Below are 20,257 nucleotides of genomic sequence, written 5' to 3'. Positions count from 1 at the left end.
GGGCAGTGGGCAGTGGGCAATGTGTGGCTCTTGCAGGTGGCCACGCACAGCCCTGGGGGACAGCACAGCCCTGAGCAAAGGTCCTTCCGTGAGAGGCAGAAGTATTTTGAGATTGAGGTGAAGCAGCAGCACCTGGACAAGCCTCCCAAGCGTGTGTCCTTGGTGGGGGAGGATGACCTGAAGAAGATGAAAGAGGAGGAAGGTACGTAGGAATAAGTGCACAGAAGTTTGCCCTGTTAAAGGATTCCTTTCCCACAGAAATGCAGCACTTACTGAAGCCCATGGGTGGTTATTGTAAGGCCTGGGAATAATTTGAAACTAAATGAATCTTGGAAGAATTCTGTGGAGGCTCAACTGATACTTTCTGCATTGGTGGAAGTGCTGTAGTTTCAGGGTGTCCTGTATCATGGAATCACAGAATGGTTTGGGTTGGAGGGACTTTAAAGCCCACTCAGTCCCACCCCTCTGCCATGGGCATGGACACCTTGCATTAGACCTGGCTGCTCCATGCCCTGTCCAGCCTGGCCTGCAACTCTTCCAGGGCTGGGGCAGCCACAGCTTCTCTGGGCAGCCTGTGCCACCACCCTCCTTGGGAAGGATTCCCTCCCAAGATCCCATCTAACCCTGCCCTGTGGCAATGAGGAGCCACGTCCCCCTGTGCTGTCACTCCAGGCCCTTGTCCAAAGCCCCCTCCAGGTCTCTTGGAGACCCTCTGGGTACTGGAAGGCTGCAATAAATTCTCCCTACAGCCTTCTCTTCTCCAGGCTGAACAATTCAGCTCTCACAGCCTGTCTTCAGAGCAGAGGGGCTTCAGCCCTCGGAGTATTCCAATATCCCTGCTCTGGACTCTCTCTAGCAGCTCTATGCCTGCAGTTGGTAAACACTTCAGTGAGTTTTTAAAGCCACTGCAGACAGAGAGTCTGTGCCAGCTGCCCAGGTGAGTGGCACCCTCACCTGGACTGGCAGCAGAGCTCTCAGACCTCTCAGTGCTCACTGTGCTGCTTTAGGTTTGCACTGGGACCTAAATTGCTGCTCTCGTTTTTGATGTAATTTCCTCCTGCTTGAGAGTTGTTTTAGGTGATGAGGATCAATGTGAAGTTGAAAAAAGTGTTTTTACTGAACTCTCCAGCCAGTCCTCGCCAAATCATGCCTGGACCTGGCATTGTCCTGTCCCAGCTGTGGAACCTGGCATTTGCTGTGGTTCGATTTCATGTCATTAATGGCTGCCCAATGCTCCATCCTGTCTGGATCCTCCTGTAAGGCTTCATGGCCCTTGAGAGAGTCACCAGCACCTCCCAGTTTGGCATCATCAGCAGTGTTACTGTTTCATTCAGCTCCTGCAGCCAGATAAAATGATTAATAAAAATCTTGCCCAGAACTGGCTCCAGGCTTGAGCCCTGAAGAACACCACTGGGGACTGGTAACCTGCAGGACACCTGCCCAAAGAGCCACCTGCTCATGTCTCCTCCTGTCCCTGCCCCTCTTGTGACAAATGTTCAGCAGCAGAATTGTTTTCATGGCCAGTGCCATGCCTGGGGCCCAGCACCAGCACCCAGGCCTTGGTTCCTCCAGAAGGCCAGTGGGGAGATGCAGACTCCCAGGGCTCTTCCCTCTGGGAAAAGAGGAGACTGTACCAAATTTCCAGTTTGAGCATGAGAACACTGGGAAATCTGCTGGAAATCTGTCCATTGAGTGTCCAGGGGTGGAAGTTTGGTGGATAAGGAAGGAGGGAGTGAGGAAACAAAGCAGAGTTTGTTTCATCTGAAGCATTAGTGGCAGTGTGGAGGAACAAAGGTGTTGATGGAGAGGGAATGGATTGAAACCATCCCCGACCTGCAGCGATGAGAAGCAAAGGACTTGCCCAGAAATGCCATCCTGGGGGGTTCAGAAATGCTTTGTGATGTCAGCTGGCTCCTGTCTCCCTTGGCAGCCCGCAAGCTGCAGCAGCAGCGAGCCCTTCTGCTGGAGGAGGAAGCTGAGGAGGATGAGGAGGTGAGGCAGGTGCCTGGGGCTGTGCAGTCCAGCGTCATCATCGAGGGCGTCGAGTACAAGGTGGAGAGGCTGAATGGAAGGAGCATCCAGGCTTCAGCAGCTCGGTAAGACAGGACCACAGGCAGCCCTGGACCACCCACATGTCAGAGGTGTCCCAGGAACTCTCAGGGAAGGAGGCTGGGCAAGATTTCTTCTTCAGCATAGAAAAGGCCAAGTTTTCCAGATGACTTTTTGCAGAGAACAGCTCCTTCCTGTGGAAGTACCTGTATTCTGAGAGTATGGAGAGAGATTGATTTTTAGAGATAGTTGTTTCAAGATAATCTGAATGATAAAGTGATGCTAAAACAGCTTTGGGGTTTTTTTAAGCTTTTGTTTCCCAGCTCTCTGGGACTTGGCCTCCAGGTTACCTTGCTGGTTTTTTCCTATTCTTGAGCATAGAACTGAGGAATGAGGACAGGATTCTCAAAGGCTCCAGATAAACTAAGAATGCACTGGAGTAAAGCTGAAGCTGTTCTTATCTGTCTTGGAAGTCTTTGGGACAGACATTCTCCCTTCCACAAACACTTTTCAGTCACAGTGGTAGAACACACCCTGGCATGTGGCATCTCATTTCTCTCTGTTCTTTCTGCCCAGTCTCAGCTGAAGAACTTCTCACATAATGATGCCCTGAGCCTTTCCTTGCCCCTCCCGTGCTGGGGAGCTCCAAGGAGGAAAGCAGTCATATGCAGCTCTTTGGTTCTCTAGGAAGTCACACTTAACCCTCCTGTTTTCATACTGAAACATGGGATGCTGAAGAACAGGAAGGCTAAATCCATCAGATGACTTTCAGTTGCTTGTTTTTTATGCTTGAATGCAGGGGAGGCAGAGGAAGAGACTGAAGCTGTGTTTCTTGAAATAATTTTTCTCATTCTGGAAGAGAAACTGAAATTTAATTAAAATAAACTTGAGCAGTAAAAATTAGGGCTGAGTGTCACTATAAACTGAGCACCCCTAGCTCTCCCAGCCGGGTTCCAGCCCTCAGAGCAGCTCCATAGCCCATCTCATGGAAGAACTTGTAATAATCAAATTAATCTGTTAATGAAGATATAAAATCAGGATCAGATGACTTGTGTTTCCAAGGTGAATCTTTCTTGGGCCCCTCTGTTTGGAATTAATTTGTGCCACATCTAACAAAGCCAAGTATGAGGTCCACGTTCCCAGGACTGAAGGGTAAGACCCAGAGGAAAAGAAAGCCCAACAAATATTTTTATTAGAAAATCTGAGAAAAAAATGTGTGTGTGTGTGTGTGTGTGTGTTAGTGCCTGGCTGACCTCCAGCTGCAGGAAATGAGCTCTGATATTCATGTGGACATTTAGGAGACCCCACAGGGATTTTCACAGCAGTGCTCATGGAGTGCTGTGGCTTCATCCTGGAGCAGTTGTTGCTTTCTTGGGGTGGACCTGTCCCACCCTTTGCTGGGTGTGCAGCCTGTGGTGCTGCAGCTCATAGGGGGTTTTCTGCAGGCCCTTGGAGCTCAGTGAGAGCAGCAGCTCACAGAGGAATTCCTTGGAAGAGGGGATCAAGTCTGAGCAGAGAACCAACTCCATGTCGGGGTGAGTGGGGCACCTGGGGCAGGGGCTGGATGGTTCCTTCTGTCTTAGGAACCAGGGGCTGCAAAGGAAGGGTTTGGGGGAGAGAGGGAAACTGATCAGAACCAGCTTCATAGAATCCCAGGATGGGTTGGGGTGGAGGGACCTTCAAGACCATCTGGTTTCAACCCCCTGCCCTTTGGGGGTTGCTCCAAGGACAGTCCAAGCCCCATCCAGTCAGAAACTCCTTACAAGAAACTTGCCTGTGTTGTGTCCACCCCCATCCCACGGCAGCCCGTGGAAGTGGCCCCGAGCAGGTGATCAGAGCTGGCAGTCACAGCGGGGTGAGCTGTGGTGGCCCCACAGCCTCAGTCTCCCCGTCCCTGCAGGCTGAGCCCGGCGCCGGATCCCGCGGCTCCCGTGCGCACGGCCAAGGCCGAGCGGCGGCACCAGGAGCGGCTGCGGATGCAGAGCCCGGAGCTGCTGAGCCAGGAGAAGGAGCTGTCCCCAGCGGAACGCCGCGCTCTGGAGGCAGAGAAACGCGCCATGTGGAGGGCAGCACGGTGAGCCACAGCTTCACTGCCCCTTCTGGGCCAGAGCGGGGCAGCTGCCGAGGATCTGGGGCCTAAAGAGAACAAAAGCAGGGAGTAGGGGACCCTTTCAGAGGCAGATGTTGAGGGAGGTTGTGTAGGTTCTGTTAGAGCAGATGGTGACTGGTGACGTGGCTGAGCCTGTCCACTTCTGTCAGCCCAGGGGAGGGGGGAGGGCTCCCAGATCCCCCTGTGCCTGCACCCCGTGGTCACGGGGAGCTCGTGATGAGCAGGAGCACAGCTGTGCTGTGGTGGCTGTGTTCCTTCCCTCAGCACACCGTTCCCACCTCATCCACAGCCCGTGTGAAATGGTGTTACTGAAGCTGCAAGCTCACATGTCCAAAATGAAAAATGGAATTTCGTATTTCCAGTGCTGCTGGGCTGGAAATCATGCTGCAGCCAAGTCACTGGCAGGATCAGGCCGTTCCCAGTCTTACCCACATCAGCTATTCCCTCAGCTATGAGAGAGTGACTGAAAACTGTTGTGGAAGAAAGAACTTTCTAAGTCAGAACTTAAGACTTAAAGCTAGTCCAGACATTTACTGCACCATAGAATTCCTTCCCAAAACTAGTCAGTCTGCTCCTAGTGATAGTTTTTCTTCTCCTGATATTCCCGTAGGAGACATTCAAAGAACAGTCTGAACTGTCTCTTTTGGGGTTTGGATGAGGCTTGGAGAGGAACAGGGTTTTGGATAAGACTGGAGGGAATCACTGTGAGCAATTCCAAAGTTTGTGCTTGACGTGGATGATCGTGGGGCTGGTGCTCCCAGGGAGGCTCTGAGAATGGAGAACTGCAAAGCAGATCCTCAGTGAGAGCTGGACTGATGTTCTGGGGCTTTGAGCAAACTTGGTCTGAGATTGGTTTTCACAGAATCCCAGGATGGTTCAGGTGAGAGGGACCATCAAGCCCATCCAGTCCCACCCCTGCCATGGGCAGGGCCACCTTCCACTATCCCAGGCTGCTCCAAACCCTGTCTGGTCTGGCCCTGAACACATCCAGGGATGGGGCAGCCACAGCTTCTCTGGGCAGCCTGTGCCAGGGCCAAACCACCCTCCCAGGGAAGGATTTCTTCCCAAAATCCCACCTAACCCTGCCCTGCAGGAGTGGGAAGCCGTTCCCCTTGTGCTGTCGCTCCAGGTCTTTGTCCAAAGTCTGCCCCCAGCTGTCTTGGAGCCTCTTTAGGGACTGCATTGCTCTGCCATAGCCTTCCTTATGAGGCTGGATGGACAGACCACCAAGTCCCTCGTGCTGCAGGTGTTTGGAGAGGGCTGGAACCACATCTCTGTCTCAGGAAAAGCTGTCAGTGTGAAATAGTGCCAAAAGCAGCCATCACTGTGAGGCTGGGCAAGCACCACAGTGTCAGACATCCCGCTCACTTCCTCTTGGTCTTCAGACCTCCTGTCAGGCCTCTTCTGGAAATCCACATCACTGTTCTTGGAGAGGGGTAGTGCCCAATCTGTCATCCCTTCCCAGTGAGACATGCAGGGGTTTCACTCCCTCGTGCCTCCACTGAGGGTGCATTCCTCACATGATGGGGAAGGCTTCCTGAGGTCTGTCACTTCTGATTCGTGCCTGAACAGGAATGTATCCAAGGAATGCTGTAATAGAAGCTTTGTTTAAGACAAGTGTCAAAAGGAGAAACAGGATGTTGGCCATGCAGACTTTTGGCAGTGGAGTCCATGCAGGGACACTGCTGCTGTCCCAGGTGTGCACCTCCAGCCTCGGGACTCTGCTCTTCCAGGAACTTGGTGTTGCCAGCAGATAAATCTGAAAAATGCTGGGAGGGAAGAGGATGCTTTTAGGTGATGTGATGTGATTTGTTCTATCTGCCCATGGTCTTGGGCCAGCTGGGACTTGGAATGAGAGTGGAGATTGCTCAGGGCACAGTAAAAGTTTCACGTGACACTTCAGGAGGATTAGTGAGTGTGGAGCACCATGGGTTTGTCCACTGTGGGCAGAAGAGAGGTCTCTCGTCCCAGACCTTCACTCTCTTTGAAGTGTGCTTTGTCCATGGAAAATGAGGTTAGCAAAAGAAGAGCCTTTCCAAGGAGGGAATACCTGCAAGGAGAAGCTGCCTGAGCTGTCAGATCCCACTTTGCTGGGTTTTAGTTTGGCAGAGCAGGGCTTCAGCTCCACTTTGCTCCAGTGCCGAGGCCCAGCTTTTTGTGCAGCTCCTGGAGAAGGGCCTGGCTGATGATTTGGGCAAGAATCAGTCAGTCACTGGTTCAGTCACTGTGCTCCCTTTTGTACGACAAGGAGGGACTATTCCTGCTGCCACAGATCTCCCAGGAGGATCCAGTGGTTTCAGGGTCCCTCTTTCCTCGCTCTGGAATGGGCACAGTGAGGTGATCAGGTCCTGTCTCCAGAGGCCCCTGTGCTGCAGGGGAAATTCTGCACTGCCCCACATACAGGGCTCAGCCCCACTAACCCATGTTCTTTCCAAGTGCTGCTGGGTTTGTTCCTCCCTTTCTAATCTCCTGTCTTCTGCTTCTTTCCAGTTCTCTGCTCTGTGCTGTCACTTGTGACCCTCAGTTTGCACCTACTTGGGCTTTCCTTGTTCTCCCTGTGTCATCAGTGCTCTGCCAGGATGTGTGATGCCCCTCCTTCCCCCAGCACCCCTCATGCTCTGTGGAGACACACACAGAGACCCACGTCACACACGTGTTCTGGGCATTCCCAGCCTCTGGCACAGTCATGGAATCATGGAGTAGTTGGGGTGGAAGGGACCTTAGAGCTCATCTGGTTTCACCTCCTGCCACAGGCAAGGACATCTTCTGCTGTCCCAGGCTGGCTCCAAGCCCCGTCCAACCTGGCCTTGGACACTTCCAGGGACAGGGCAGCCACAGCTGCTCTGGGCAGTCTGTGCCAGGGCCTCCCCACGCTCACAGGGAAGGATTTTTTCTCAATATTTCATCTAAGACTTCCCTCTGGCAGTGGGAAGCCATTGCCCTTGTCCCTGCACTCCAGAGCCGTGTCCGGTGGGAAGAGGGAGGTTCAGGGGCTCTGGCACACTGAGGGGCAGGTGCCCAGCAGTATTTTGGCAGTTTTCCTCCCTCACACACACTGGTTTAGGGACACACTCAGCCTCAGTTACACGTGTCCCACAACAAAACCTGTGTCATGTGCTTGGCCATTTTGTTCCCCTTTTCCCATGGTGGAGCCGAGGTGCACGGAACAGATGAGCAGTGTGGGCTGAGACTGTCCCACGTGTGCCCACACCCCTCACTCAGTCTGACTCTCTCTCACGCTCTTTAACCACCTCACAGTGTTTTCTGTGGGGCTGTGGGGTTCCTGGTCCCTCCAAGCACGTGGGGAAGGCAGCCCTGAGGCTGATGTTCCTGGGTACAGTCCCAGATTGCCCCCAGGGGTTCCTGCTGCCTCAGCAGTGGCCAGGCTTGGGCAGGATCAGATCTGGGACCCAGTGTAGCTACGGCTGCCCCTGTCAGACCCCTATTTCCCCATCACCCGGGTATGTTCCTGTATCTGTTTCTTTCTTTTCCTGTTCTCGTCTGCTGCAATGTTCATCACCATCATCTCTTCCTCTTCCTCCTCCTCCTCCTCCTCCTCTTCCTTCTCCTGCTCCTCCTCCTCAGATCCTCAGCTCTTGAAGACAGTATTAAACAGTACGAGCAGGATCTGGCCAGGAAGCTGTACCAGTCCCGGCAGTGGGCACCTGCTCCCGGGGCCAGCTCTAGCCCAGTGCAGAGTCACGCCTCGAGAATCCCTGGGTCAGGAGGCCAATCCAGGTGTGCACAGCCCCCTCCCCACAGCTGCATGCTCCTGTCTGTGTCCCTGTGCCCCAGCTGGGGCCTCCTGGGGCAGGAGGACATGGGAGTGGTCCCTGGTGTCCATTGCCCTGAGAACCAAGGGGGGATGCTGGGGCTGTCTGATGGGGAGAAAGGAACAGACATCTCTGAGGGCTGGACCCACTTTTTCACAGCTTTTCACAGAATCTCAGAGTGGGGTTGGAAGGTACCTTAAAGATCATCTTGTTCCACCCCTGTGCCATGGGCAGGGACACCTTCCATTAGACCAGGTTGCTCAGGGTCCCATCCAGCCTGGCCTTTCATGATCTTCTGATGGCTGAGGAGGGTTAAGGTGCAACACACTGAGCACAGAGGAGAGTAAAGCCCCCAAGGACTGATCCTGCTCGTGTGATCCTTGTGTTTTGTCCCCAGCTCGGGTCACTGTCCTGTTGTGTGGCGCTCTCGGACTGCCCTCAGCATGTTGATCCGTATCCTCGGGCTCTGTGTGTTTGACACATGTGAGGTCTGGGATGGCAGCCAGCCTGGCTGTCCTCCTGCCAGCCTGGCTGTCCTCCTGCCCGCCTCAGGGACCCCTGGGGGCTTTGTTCCACCCATCTGTTTTCAGCCCACGGGCTCTGGCAGTGCCCTGCTGCACGCAGATGGCACCTGTCCCCTCAGCGACACTGATGGCTTCTTCTCTCCTCCCCATTCCTGAGGCAGGATGAAATCACTGGAACAGGATGCTCTTAAAGCCCAAATGGTTATTGCCAAGTCCAAGGAGGGGAAGAAACGCAGCACACTGGAGCAGCTGGCAGAGTCACCTTCACCTGCTCCGACACCGTCTCCAACGCCGCTGGAAGGTACCGAGCTGTGCTGCTGCCTCCAGGGGAAACAGGCAGGGCTCCTGGAGCTTAGCCTGCTCAGAAGCAGAGCTGTGGGAAGCAATTCCCTCCTTCAACCTGGCTGGGAGGTCCTTGGGGCCACGTGGCATCTCTCAGCACTGCCACGCTGGGCTTCACCTCACTGTGGGGACACCAGGATCCCAGCCCGAGGTGTGTCATTCCAGTGACCAACTGGCTGTGGTAGAGCTGCAGGTTGAGAATTCTCAGACAGTTTTACTTTATTTGGTGTCTGCTCTTCACTGACACCTGTCCCTTGTGGTATTGCTCTGCTCCTGGAAGTCATTCATCATCTCCTTGGAGTGCCTTCCTTTGGGATGTGCCCCTCTCCAGCTGTAGAACATGGGATAGCACCTGGGGTAGCGGTGAGGTTCCAGGGAAGCAGGGTGGAAACACAACCAGCATCCTGACTTTCTGTAAAAGCAGCAAAGAGGTGTTTGTTGGGAGCACAGAAGGCAGGGTCTGCCCTCAGTGTGGTGTCAGCACACTGAAATGCTGCTGAGGAAGGAGGTGGCATGGGGAGGTGAATGTCACACAGCCAGCCTGTCACTAACTGTGCTCTTCTGTCACCTCTTGCAGATTGCAGCCCCAGGAACGTCACTTCCCCAGGAAGGCTGGTATGATACTCTCCTGCTTGCTTTTTTTACCTTTCCTGGATACTCAGCTGTGCCTTGGAGCTGTGGGTCCCCACTTAATCCTTGAGCCAGACCTGGTGCAGGGAATGGTGAGGGGGTCAGTGGATGGAGCATGGCCAAACTCCTGGCTAGAGGCACCCCCTTTATTGCAGCTCCCATGTGACATCTGCTTTCTGTTTCCCTGTTTTATTCTGTCATCCTTTCCGTGGTTCTTCACCTCCTTGTTCAGAAAGTTTCCCACCATGGTCAGAAGGCTTTTTCCCAGCTTCAGAAGGCCTTTCCCCAGCTTCAGAAAGCCTTTCCCCAGCTTCAGAAAGCTTTTCCCCAGCTTCAGAAAGCTTTTCCCCAGCTTCAGAAAGCTTTTCCCCAGCTTCAGAAAGCCATTGCCTGGGTTCAGAAGGCCTTTCACTTCACTTCAGGAACTTTGGCCCCATGTTTCCTAAACATCACAAATCAAACCTTCAGCTGCAATCAGCATTTTCCTTTTCCTAACCCTGAGTAAATGCCATGGGACATTGTTGCACAGAACTGTAAGAATTGGTGAGACAAAGCAGGGAAAGCAGGTGGGGAGCAGCTGCACAGAGGGATCCTTGTCCTACTGGGTCACACCATAATGCAGCCCTGGATCAAAATTCGGAGTCTGCTCCAGCTATCAGAAATCTTGCCATGAATTTCCCCCCCAAAAACAGGTTTCCTACTTGACTTGATGTGCATGGACCACATGATGTTTCTTCTATGACTCAAAACCCCTGTCCTGACACCAGAAGAGCTCCAAAGGCAGTGTCCCAGGATGTCCCAGGCTCTATCCAGGCACTCCTGCCTCTCCCTGAGGATGTCCCTCTGCTGCTGTGATCTCTGCTCAGATTGCTCAGCTTGCTGCTGCTTCTCCATCTGTTTCTCTCCCCTCACTCTCTCTTTTCTGTTTCTTCCCTTCTGCTGTCCCTTCTAGTCAATGTCTGAAAAGAAGTTTGACTACCGGGAATTTGCTGCCATTCCTTCCTCCAAACCCGTTTACGAAATCCAGGTATAAACTGCATGCTGAGCCACCTCTAGATAGGTCAGGACTTGCTTTGGGGGAAGAGCTGAGGCTGAGAGATTTGGGGAACTCCTCTGCAGAGGCCTTGCCTGTGTAGGGGCAGTGACTCCAGTCTTGCTGAAAATTGAGGGCTTATTGGAGGATTCAGCCAAGTGGAACTGAGAAAAAGTTGGTCCAGATGGTTTTAAAATGAATGACAAAAGCTTTGCAGATATAAAACATCTGCATCTTCAACAAAATGGCTCCTGAAATATTTTAAAGTGAAAGATGAGAACTAAAAGGGATGAAAAGTTATAGGAATCATTATAGAAATGATGGCTAGCAAATGCCAGATTTGCAGCTGGGATGTGTCTGGTTCCTGCCCGAGGAGCAGCTGGGGTGCCTGTTCTCCAGTTGTAGTTCTGCTGTCAGTGAGCTGTGGAGTAAACACCTGGTTCTGAGAGTGAATGCCATGCTGAGGTGTTTCTCCTTCCTAAAATGGCTGATTTGAAGCTGCTTTGTCATGGAAAGCCCGCGCTGGAGGTGACCCTGACCCCCTGATCCTGACCCCTGCTTGGGGAACCAATCTTTTATACAGCTTTTTATACAGACCATGGAGCAGATACCTGTGCATGGAGAGCCAGCAAGCACTGCCACGCTGGGCTTCACCCCAGTGTGGGGACACCAGGATCCCAGCCCGAGGTGGGATCCTCATTCCAGTGACCAACTGGCTGTGCTAGAGCTGCAGGTTGAGAATTCTCAGACAGTTTTACTTTATTTGGTGTCTGTTCTTCACTGACACCTGTCCCTTGTGGTATTGCTCTGCTCCTGGAAGTCATTCATCATCTTCTTGGAGTGCCTTCCTTTGGGATGTGCCCCTCTCCAGGTTCTGTTCCAGGTGCACTGAGGGACAGGGCTTGAGCCCTGTGGCAGCTCCAGAGCACCCAAATTTCCCCAGGTGCAGCACTGGCTCTTCATACAGCTGAAAAGGTGCCTCCAAAGGAGGCTGCTCCTCCAAATCCTGTGGGCCTCTCAGTGGTGCAATACTTCATAGAATCCTGGGATGGTTTGGGTTTGGAGGGACCTTAAAGTTTATCTCATTTCACCCCCTGCCATGGGCAGGGACACCTTCCACTGTTCCAGGGTACTCCAAGCTCCATCCAGCCTGGCCTTGAGCACATCCAGGGATGGGGCCACAGCTGCTCTGGGAAACCTGTGCCAGGACCTCACCACTCACAGGGAAAGATTTCTCTCTCATATCTAACATAAATCTCTCTTTCAGCTTAAGGTCTTTTTCTTCACCCTCCACTTCCTGCCTTTTGTATTACTTCCTCTCCTTCCTACACACAGGCCAGGCAGTGGATGCTTGGCTCAGGCACGAGGGATTCGTCCCCACTGTGGCAGTGCCAATGCCTGAGGGCAGCAGGTTCTCTGTAGGGTGTAGGAAGGTGGAGGTGGGGAATTACTGGGCACAGGTGTTGCAGGTGTGAATGATCACATTTGCTGTTCTCTTCCAGTCCCCTGATGCAGCTGATGACCTCAGATACGTCGATGACCGGAATAACTCAGGTAAGCCCAGGCCAAAGGAGTCGTGGCTGCACTACTCGCTCTCTGCTGTGCTCCTAGAGCGTTCTCCTCAACTTGTGGAACCACCCTGAGGACTTTACCTTCTGTTGCTTGAAGCAATGTTATGTTTTGTCTGTTGTAGAATGAAAACTCCACGCTCACCACGTTCATTTTGGGTAGGATATTTGCATTGTGCTTCAGTGATGGCTAACTTTTCCAGTGTGCTGTGTTACAAGCATGCCTGGTTTTCTCCAGTTTTGTGTCCTGGGGCAGAGTGGTGGTAGGATGTGGCAGGGAAGTTTTGGCATCTATCAGCTGTTGCAGGTGCATGATTTCCATCGTTCAGGGGCTGTTTCGTGCCCCTTTTGCTGGAACAGTTTTCCCACCTCATCTGGAAAGGATGGCAGGTGAGGATGCCAGTAAGCTCTCTTGGCATGGGACCAAGCTCTCCTGGCTTTTTTAGAGAGATCCCATCTCATTCTCCCAGGCAGTGCAGCATTCCAGCCAACGTAATCAGAATTGTCCTGGATCATGTAATTATGGCTTTTGGACTCACAGCAATTCTTAAACTTTGTGCTAGCAAACCATTGTATCAGGAACTGTGAGAAAATCCAACTGCAGGAACGTGGTGGCATCTCACTCCTCCCAGCACACCCTTGTCCTCTTGTCCATGCAGAAACAGTTCCTTCCTTTCTTTGGTCTAACTTCATGGTCACTGTCTCTTAAATGTTTTTAAAAACCTTTATTCCAAGGTTTCCATGAGGCTGTGGAGTTACTGAACTGCAGAGCAGCCTTTTTAAGGTGGAACCAAGCAGTGTGCTCCTGTTCTGGCATAACTTCCAGATCACCTGGAGACTTTTGGTTCCAAATCCTGCAGCCCTCAGGTTCCAGAAATTCCCTTGATGACTGTGTGTTGCTCCTGTTACTGGAAACCTTGTGGGGTGTGAGAGGCTGCCCACCTGGGCTGCCTGTTGTTTGCAGCAGGTGCCTCCTCATCCTGCACCTGCTGTTGGATAATGAACTTTGCAGCTCTTACACTCAGAGGAACCAAATGTGTTCTCTCTGCCCTCTTGTGGCTTTAATTTATTCCTGTCCAGCCTTTTTAGCCACATCACTACTCCAAAGACTTGCATCCATCATTCTCTTCTCTAGACTTGAATTTCACAAGTTCTTTTCCTCCAAAATGCCAACATTTCACAAAACTAGAATCTCTGGATTCATACCAGTGGCAATGCCTGTGCTTTCCTGCAGTATTTCCTGTTTTCTCTCAGGATAGGAACATGTAGGTGAGGTCTTTGCTGGCTCAGGATACACCAGGATCCTGTTTGGTTGGAAATTGGTTCTTAGGGTAAGACCATAAGAAACAGGGAAAATGAGTTTGTATAGATGAATATTCAGTTTTCTGGGCTCACCTGTTGTGTAGGCACGTCTTGAACTAGGTGTTGTGTCTTCATCAGCAATGGAATGAGCAATGGAATGGAAAAAATGGAGATATTTTTTAACCTTCCATGGAGTGTTGTGATATCAAGTTCCACAATGAGGCATTTTATTTACTGTAATTGTTTCTTGGTAACTCCCTTGCATCTTCTGGGATGCAGTGAGTGACTGTGTCTCGCTTGCTCTGTCTGTTCCAGTCACGTCAGCCAACAGAGCAGCAATTCCCTTCTTTCCAGGCCAGCAAATCCTGGTTCCTCCTTGTGGGAATAATTCCCACACTCATCCAGACTTCTTTTATTTCATCGGTGTAAGGAGGGGACCAGGACTGCCTGCAGTTTCTGCTGGAGGAGAGGAAGTTCTGAATTGTGTTCTCCCATCTTTTCCAATACCTAAACTTCATTTCAAAGTGAAATGGCATTGCTGGGAAGTTACCAGTATATACAGAAATATCTGCTGATGCCTATAGAACCATCATCTCATTCAAGGACGGGGCATTTCTTTTAGGCAATCAGGATTCTACTTCTCTTATTGAGCTTAAACGTCATCAAGTAGTGTAAAAATGAATTTACTGAGTCGGCACAAGGTTCTGGCCGATCTGGGGTGTGATGGGAGCCACTGAGAGTGCCAGACAAGGCCACAAAAGAAGAAATGCCCAAAGTAGTTCCTTCTAGAACTGCTGCAGGCTGCAGCCATCAGGGGATTTGCACTTTCTAAGCCAGAGGCTTTGGTTTTAGAATTTTCTCTTTCTTGAATCTATTCCCATCTGCAGTAAATTGCCCCTTCCATGTAATTTTACCCCTCAACTGTATGGATCATGATGCATTTTGTTATAAATGAGCTTCATTTGACTCAGATACAGCTTGATGGCATCAGTAGTCTCTCCTGATACAACCTTCATCACTCCTCCTCCTCAACTGCAAGATACTGACCCAGGTACGAGTGCTGCCTGCTGGGTCCTGGGGCAGCACCTTCCTGCCCTTTTCCTGTGCTGGGATTATTTATTTGCCCACCAAAGCTGCCCCACTTGTTTTCAGTAGAGCTTTTCCCAGAGTATAATCCAGATATTTTTAAAGCTTAGTGTGCTGTGTGGGGATCACTAAACCTGCATGTCTGGGGGCTCCTTTGGCCTAAGAGGGTCTAAAAGGACTGACTTCTCTCTGAGCCATGGGACTTCCTCCCCCACCCACCCAGGCTGGATTTTTATCTTCATGTGCTCATGTGTTGCTTTTATAGTGCCTTGTCTGAGGATCAGTCACCTGCTTCAACCCCCAGCGTTCTCTGGAGGTGTTGCACAGGCTAGGAGGGCTGGGAGTGTTCAGCCTTCAGAAGAGAAGGCTCTGGAGAGCCTAAAGCAGCTCCAGGAGAGCTGGAGAGGGACTTTTTCTATGGGCCTGGAGTGACAGGACAAGAGGGAATGGTGTCCCACTGCCAGAGACCTGCACCTGGAGCAGAGGGTGGGACACTGGGCACAGCTCAGCCTTGAGTGAGCCTTGGCTGACAGATCTTCAAAGATTGAGGTTCTATTTGAGGTTCTCTGCTGCATCCAAAGGCTTTAGAGAGCTTTGCCAGGAGCCCATTTGTGCTTGAAGCTTATGGATTGCCTGTGCTCTCCTGGGTTGTCCTTCCAGCAGATACTGGGGTGGTTGAATTCCCCACCCCCCTGCCCCAAGGACCAAGGATAATGTGAGGCTGCTCCCATCTGTCTCTGAGGGGAGATCTCATCCCCTGAGTCTTCCTGGCCAGGAATGTCACCTGTCCCTGTAGTCCTGATCTGTGAGCTCTGCTCAGCTCCTCAAGCCTCTCAGGTGCAGCTCCCTGCATCCAGCTGAGCACTGACACACAGGGTGAGCCCCACCTCATTGCCCCTGTCCTTCTCTAAGGGTCTAGATCCTCCCATTCCAACACTTCAGGCACAGGAGCTGTCCCACTAAGTCTCTGTGGTGCCCATAAGTTAAAAGCCCTCCTGACCAGCTGGGCCAGTCTGTGACCAAAAATGCTCCTCCCCCTCCCTGACAGAGGGACCCCTCAGCCCCTACAGGACTGAGTCAGGGTGGGTCCATGGTCTGGAGGGCAGCATTTCAGGACACTTGACTTTTCATATAGCTTGGCACTTCCAGTCGTGTTCAGTGAATGATGGGTGTTACAGGCAGGTGTCGTCTTACACGTGGTGCTTCCTTCCCAGGATCCACAGTGGTCACTACATGAGCTACAGGTCACCAGGAAGTTCTGGGCATGGAGTTACTGTGAGTGACTGAGACCAGTGCTGGCCCAGTTCTAGTACCTGGGGATACCCTGGAACACTCCCTGAAAGTCTGCAAGGCCAGGTTGGACAGGGCTTGGAGCAACCTGATCTAGTGAAAGGTGTCCTTGCCTATGGCAGGGGTCGGAATGAGATGACCTTTAAGGTTCTTACACAAACCATTCTGTAATCCTATGATAGCTGTAACATCTGCATTAACTGTGCCAGCTGTGTGCTGCCAGAATCACAGAATGGTTTGGTTAGGAAGGGATTTTACAGATCACCCAGTCCCACCCCCTGTCTTGTGCAGGGACACCTTCCACTAGACCACGTTGGTGCAAGCCACAGCTTCTCTGGGCAGCCTGTGCTAGGGCCTCAGCACCTTCACAGGAAAGGATTTCTTCTCAGTATCTTACCTAACTTAACCCAGTGCTTTGTCTTCAGATCTAACCATCTCTTGTTGTGCAGTTCTCCGGGAGCAGGATGGGCAGCCAGAGGAAGAGGAGACGTTGGGAACTCGGGATCCATCAGCACCAGCTCCCTCAGCCCTGGAGGACATGGCCCTGTACAGCAACAAGCGGAAGCTCCGGCACAGCCGGCGCAGTTTGGAGACCGCTGTCCCCACATAGGTGACCCGACACACCTGGGCAATGGACTGGCCTGGCACAGCCCTTCTGAGCTTCCTGTGCTCCAGGGACAGCACCAGGCTGCCACCCTGCCTACAGACTCTGGATGGAACCTGGGCTTCCCGGGAGCTCTGTGGCCAACTGACTCCTCTGAGGCTGTGAATCGCCCTCGTTTCTCATCCAACAGTCTACTGGGGCACATCCCAAAACTGGGACAACACTGGACTGACTGCTGGCAGATGGAGAGGAAGGGTGGCCAGGACAGTGGGCAGCTTGTTAGCCTGTAAATATTGTGTGTGGGGAAGGGTAGGACAGGGAGAATGTAGGAGTGTGAAAGTGTGTTGGGCTCCAGCAGTTACTGCCTCAACTTGGGTTTTGTAGTGGTTAAAAGGAGCTTCTCCTCTGGTGGGAATCAGGAGAAAGGTCCAACCTGCCTTTACTCCTATTTAGTTTCCAGTCTTTTGCCAAAAAGCATCTCCTCCCACCTCCTGCACTGTGTCACCTCACTTCCCTTTGGGAGTGTTTGGGAATGGGAAGCTTGGAGGCAAAAATAAGGAAAAAAAAGAAAAAAACCCCACCAGAATTCCAGCAAAGTGCCTCCCTCTGCCACTGACACTCTGTGCTTAAGGAAAACAGAGCCAGCTCTCCACCACCTGCCTCTGTCTTGGTGGGACAGTGCTCCTGCCGGGGCTTTGCACTGTCCTGGGGACAGGTCCCTCCCTGGTCGGTCACACCCCTTTGTCACACACGGTGTGAGCCACTCCATGAGCCCACAACTGGAGGGTTGTCTACAACAGGTCTCTCCTGTAGCACTGGGGCTGAACTGGTCAACTGGGGCAGGAATGGGATGGAGCCAGCAGCCTTAGCAGGGGTGTAGGGGGTGTGTGACAGCAGGGGGGAGCAGGACAATTGGGGTAGGAGACGGTGGCAGAGGTGGGAGGTGTGACAGCAGGTACCTTAGTGGGTAGAGTTCAGGAACTGGGGATGGGTGGAACGTGGCGTTGCTCGGGTCAGGTTGGGAGTTACAGGATCTTTGACTTGGGAGACACTGGTGGGGAGTCCACGGTGTCCACGCTGGCTGAGGCTGGAGTGGGGTGTCAGGGTGCTGGTGTGGGCTGGCAGGGAGCACCAGGAGCACCACACAGCAGGATGGGGCTGGCCTGTGCCTTGCAATAACTACACAGTTCCACTCTGCCAGCTCATTGGCTTCAGGCCCCTTTCCATGGAAGACAGGGAAAATGCACGTTTGGCCACGCAAGAGGGAAAAAGGAAAATGAGAAATGAGTGGGGGTGTGAGTCCTGGTTTCCACATGTGGAACAAGGGCTGTGAGCAGATTCTGTATCATGTGAGCTCTGCAGATGTGGAGGTCACAGCTGCTGCTCCTGACTCTGCCATCAGCTTCTGCTGCCACTAGTGAGGGGAAACAACCCTTTTCTTTTTGGTTTTTTTTCACTGCCTCTAACCGTGAGGAAGGTTCAAGCTCAGCACAATCCCATTCCTTGTCCTTTGGTGCTCTCTGACTCCCCAGTAAGACCAGGGTTGGACCTCGAGCCTCACAGTGGCTGGGCAGTGACAGGCACATCTGCTTGTGCATTTGCTGAAGGAAAGAGCTGGATGCAGTTTTTTGGGTGCAGTTTTTTAGTTGAGCATCTCCTTTCATGCCAAAATCCAGCAGATCATTTTAACTGACTCTGTATGTTTTGATTTTACAAACTTGTGAAGGAGGAACTGATAATCTCACACTGCAGCTGCAGCTGCTTCCATCATCAGCAATTTGAGCTTTTCCTTTTTAAATCTAATTTTAGCATTTGCTTTTTAACAACAGCAGTTTTGGAAACAATCCTGGCTGGGTTTTGGTGACTAACTTGTGATTCTTCTCTTCTTTTCCTGTGCGGTACCTGGTGCCAGGCTCTGGATTCTCTCCCGTTCTCTCCCAAGAGACTCAGAGGGAAAATTAGCGCAGCAAGACTGTAACTAGTGAAATTTGTACAACCAAAGAAATCTATTTTGTGGTTCAAGGATAATAAAGTTTACTTTACATTTTAGAGCCTTTAGTGACAGTGATTTGCCCTGTGTGAAGTCTGCAGTTTCAGTTTCAGCACTTTGGTGGTGGTTGTTACTCACTGCATAATCCAGCAATGATGCTCCTAGTGTTCCTGCTTTTAGGAGCAGGAATTACTGCCAGCTGTGGGAATATCAATATTCAGGGATGAGGCAAAAAAAAATGTAATATGAAACACAGTGATACCAGCAAGATCTTCAGTCTCTTGGCTTTCCTTATCTTGGCTGTGTTTAAAAAACAAAACCAACAAAAACCCCCCAAAACAAACAAACAAACAAAAACCCAAAAAAAAACCCCAAACAAAACAACAACAGCAGTATTTTGTTTACATTATTAAAGTTTTTAAAAATAGTTTGGCTGGTAAAAACCAACCCCATTTCCTGTAGCTCAGTCAGGTTTTCCTGAGTCTGGTTCAATGGATGGGCACCAGGCTGTGCCACCTCAGGGAAAGAGGAGCAGGCTCAGGAGAGGGTGGATTTGCTTTTCCCAGAGCCAGGGTAGTGCCAGACCTCAGCCTCCTTCTTCCACCTGTGTGACAGGTAGAGCTGGAGAAGGGGCCTTGGCTATGCCATGTCCTACCTCAGGAACAGCCTTGTCCTTGGTCAACATCAGGGTTCAGGAGTCTGAACTGCAATCTTCACAGTACACTACACTGGTCCTTTGCTCCATTTAACATGTCTATTCTCTCCTCACTTCGTTTCCCTGGGCCAGGTTTACTACCACGTTTCTCTCAGTGTGTATAATTTGCCTACCACAACTGAACCCTGATTAGGTAATGGGAAGTAGTTACACCTTCAGACAAAAGTAAACACAGAAACATCATGAATGGAAACTTTGTTTAGGAAGTATTCATGTAGGGTTGGAACTAGATGGTCTTTAAGACCCCTTCCAATACAAACCATGCTATGATTATATGATTTTTATATAAATAGGAACAGAAATAACCCAGCTCAATATATAGAGAGAATGCAAAGATCTCCAGGGTTGCACTGGCAAAGACCAGAGCACAGCTGGCTGGGTTGGAAGGTTTGCAAGAAACACTCTTGCAGCTGACAGCCTCATGTAGCAGCAGCAATTCACAGACAGGCTCGGGGAGACGGAGGGGTAGGAAATGTCATATCTGGGCAAAACTCAGTGTGTGAACCTGCACAGCCTGCCCCTCTGATCCTGCTAAATGCAAGTTTTCTTGTTTTCAGGAGTCAATCCTGTCTGGTATTGGTACGTGAGGTGAGGGATGGTGTTCCTTTCCCTGCATTTCCCTCAATAAATAACAGCAGGCAGGTGTCTGGAATAACTGTAGGATTCTGTTCAGAGACTGTCTGCCGACAGAGAGGAGGGGCTGTCATGGAAGCTGCAAACCACAACAAATTTACCTGTTTCTTATCTCTGAGAACCCTGGCCCTTGGAACACATGGGATGACGGGAGGCTGGAGAATGTTGGTTTCCAGCCTTGCCCACTGACCACCAGCTGCTTTTGGAGACAAATTGCTGGAGGAGATGAAGCTGTGGTTGTAACTCAGTCCTATTTTTGCTGCTGCTACACGTGGTTTTTGTTGATTCTGTCAACAAGGAGCATCAAAAGACCCCAAAGCCAGAGCATTGCTGGAGCTCCCATGCCACAGGTACCACTGCCACCACCAGAGAAATTTGCTTTGCCCATCTTTGGGCCTTGGGCAAAGCCACCTCACTGGCTTCAGGTCCTTATCCGCTGGTGCATCACATCTCCATGTGTATTAGCCGTGTTGGTGGAGGAGTTAGGAACAGCTGCATCTCCCGGCGGGGCCCAGGGCTGGGCGGGCACCGGCCGCGTGGCTGAACAACGACGACTTGGTCTGACACCGGGCCGGGCCTGGCTGTGCAGGACAGGCGGCACCGCCGGG

General features: G+C 51.6%; 1 protein-coding gene and 1 long non-coding RNA gene across 45 annotated transcripts in view; one reads left to right on the top strand and one right to left on the bottom strand.

Annotated features, from left to right (window-relative positions):
* SCRIB (scribble planar cell polarity protein) overlaps positions 1-18,360 on the top strand; it is an 83,716-nt gene extending 65,356 nt beyond the window's left edge. For 37 of the 44 annotated variants that reach the window (XM_033512511.1, XM_033512504.1, XM_033512541.1 and 34 more), the window contains 10 exons: positions 37-202; positions 1,931-2,096; positions 3,495-3,584; positions 3,950-4,123; positions 7,745-7,897; positions 8,618-8,757; positions 9,376-9,413; positions 10,381-10,455; positions 11,964-12,015; positions 16,157-18,360. In XM_033512511.1, coding sequence (XP_033368402.1) covers positions 37-202; positions 1,931-2,096; positions 3,495-3,584; positions 3,950-4,123; positions 7,745-7,897; positions 8,618-8,757; positions 9,376-9,413; positions 10,381-10,455; positions 11,964-12,015; positions 16,157-16,317 — 1,215 coding nt within the window. In that variant the 3' untranslated portion in view covers positions 16,318-18,360. The other 7 variants (XM_033512512.1, XM_033512517.1, XM_033512510.1 and 4 more) reach the window with 7 other exon arrangements.
* On the bottom strand, positions 16,923-20,251 carry LOC117243995. Its single transcript, XR_004496276.1, has 2 exons — positions 19,751-20,251; positions 16,923-18,905 (listed from the first exon to the last, which is right to left on the bottom strand). It is a non-coding gene; the product is annotated as an uncharacterized LOC117243995 (long non-coding RNA).
* Positions 20,252-20,257: the final 6 nt, after the last annotated feature.

This window comes from Parus major, chromosome 2, assembly GCF_001522545.3.
Source record: "Parus major isolate Abel chromosome 2, Parus_major1.1, whole genome shotgun sequence".
Lineage (NCBI taxonomy): Eukaryota > Metazoa > Chordata > Aves > Passeriformes > Paridae > Parus > Parus major.
This window is presented reverse-complemented; position numbering and strand designations above follow the sequence as displayed.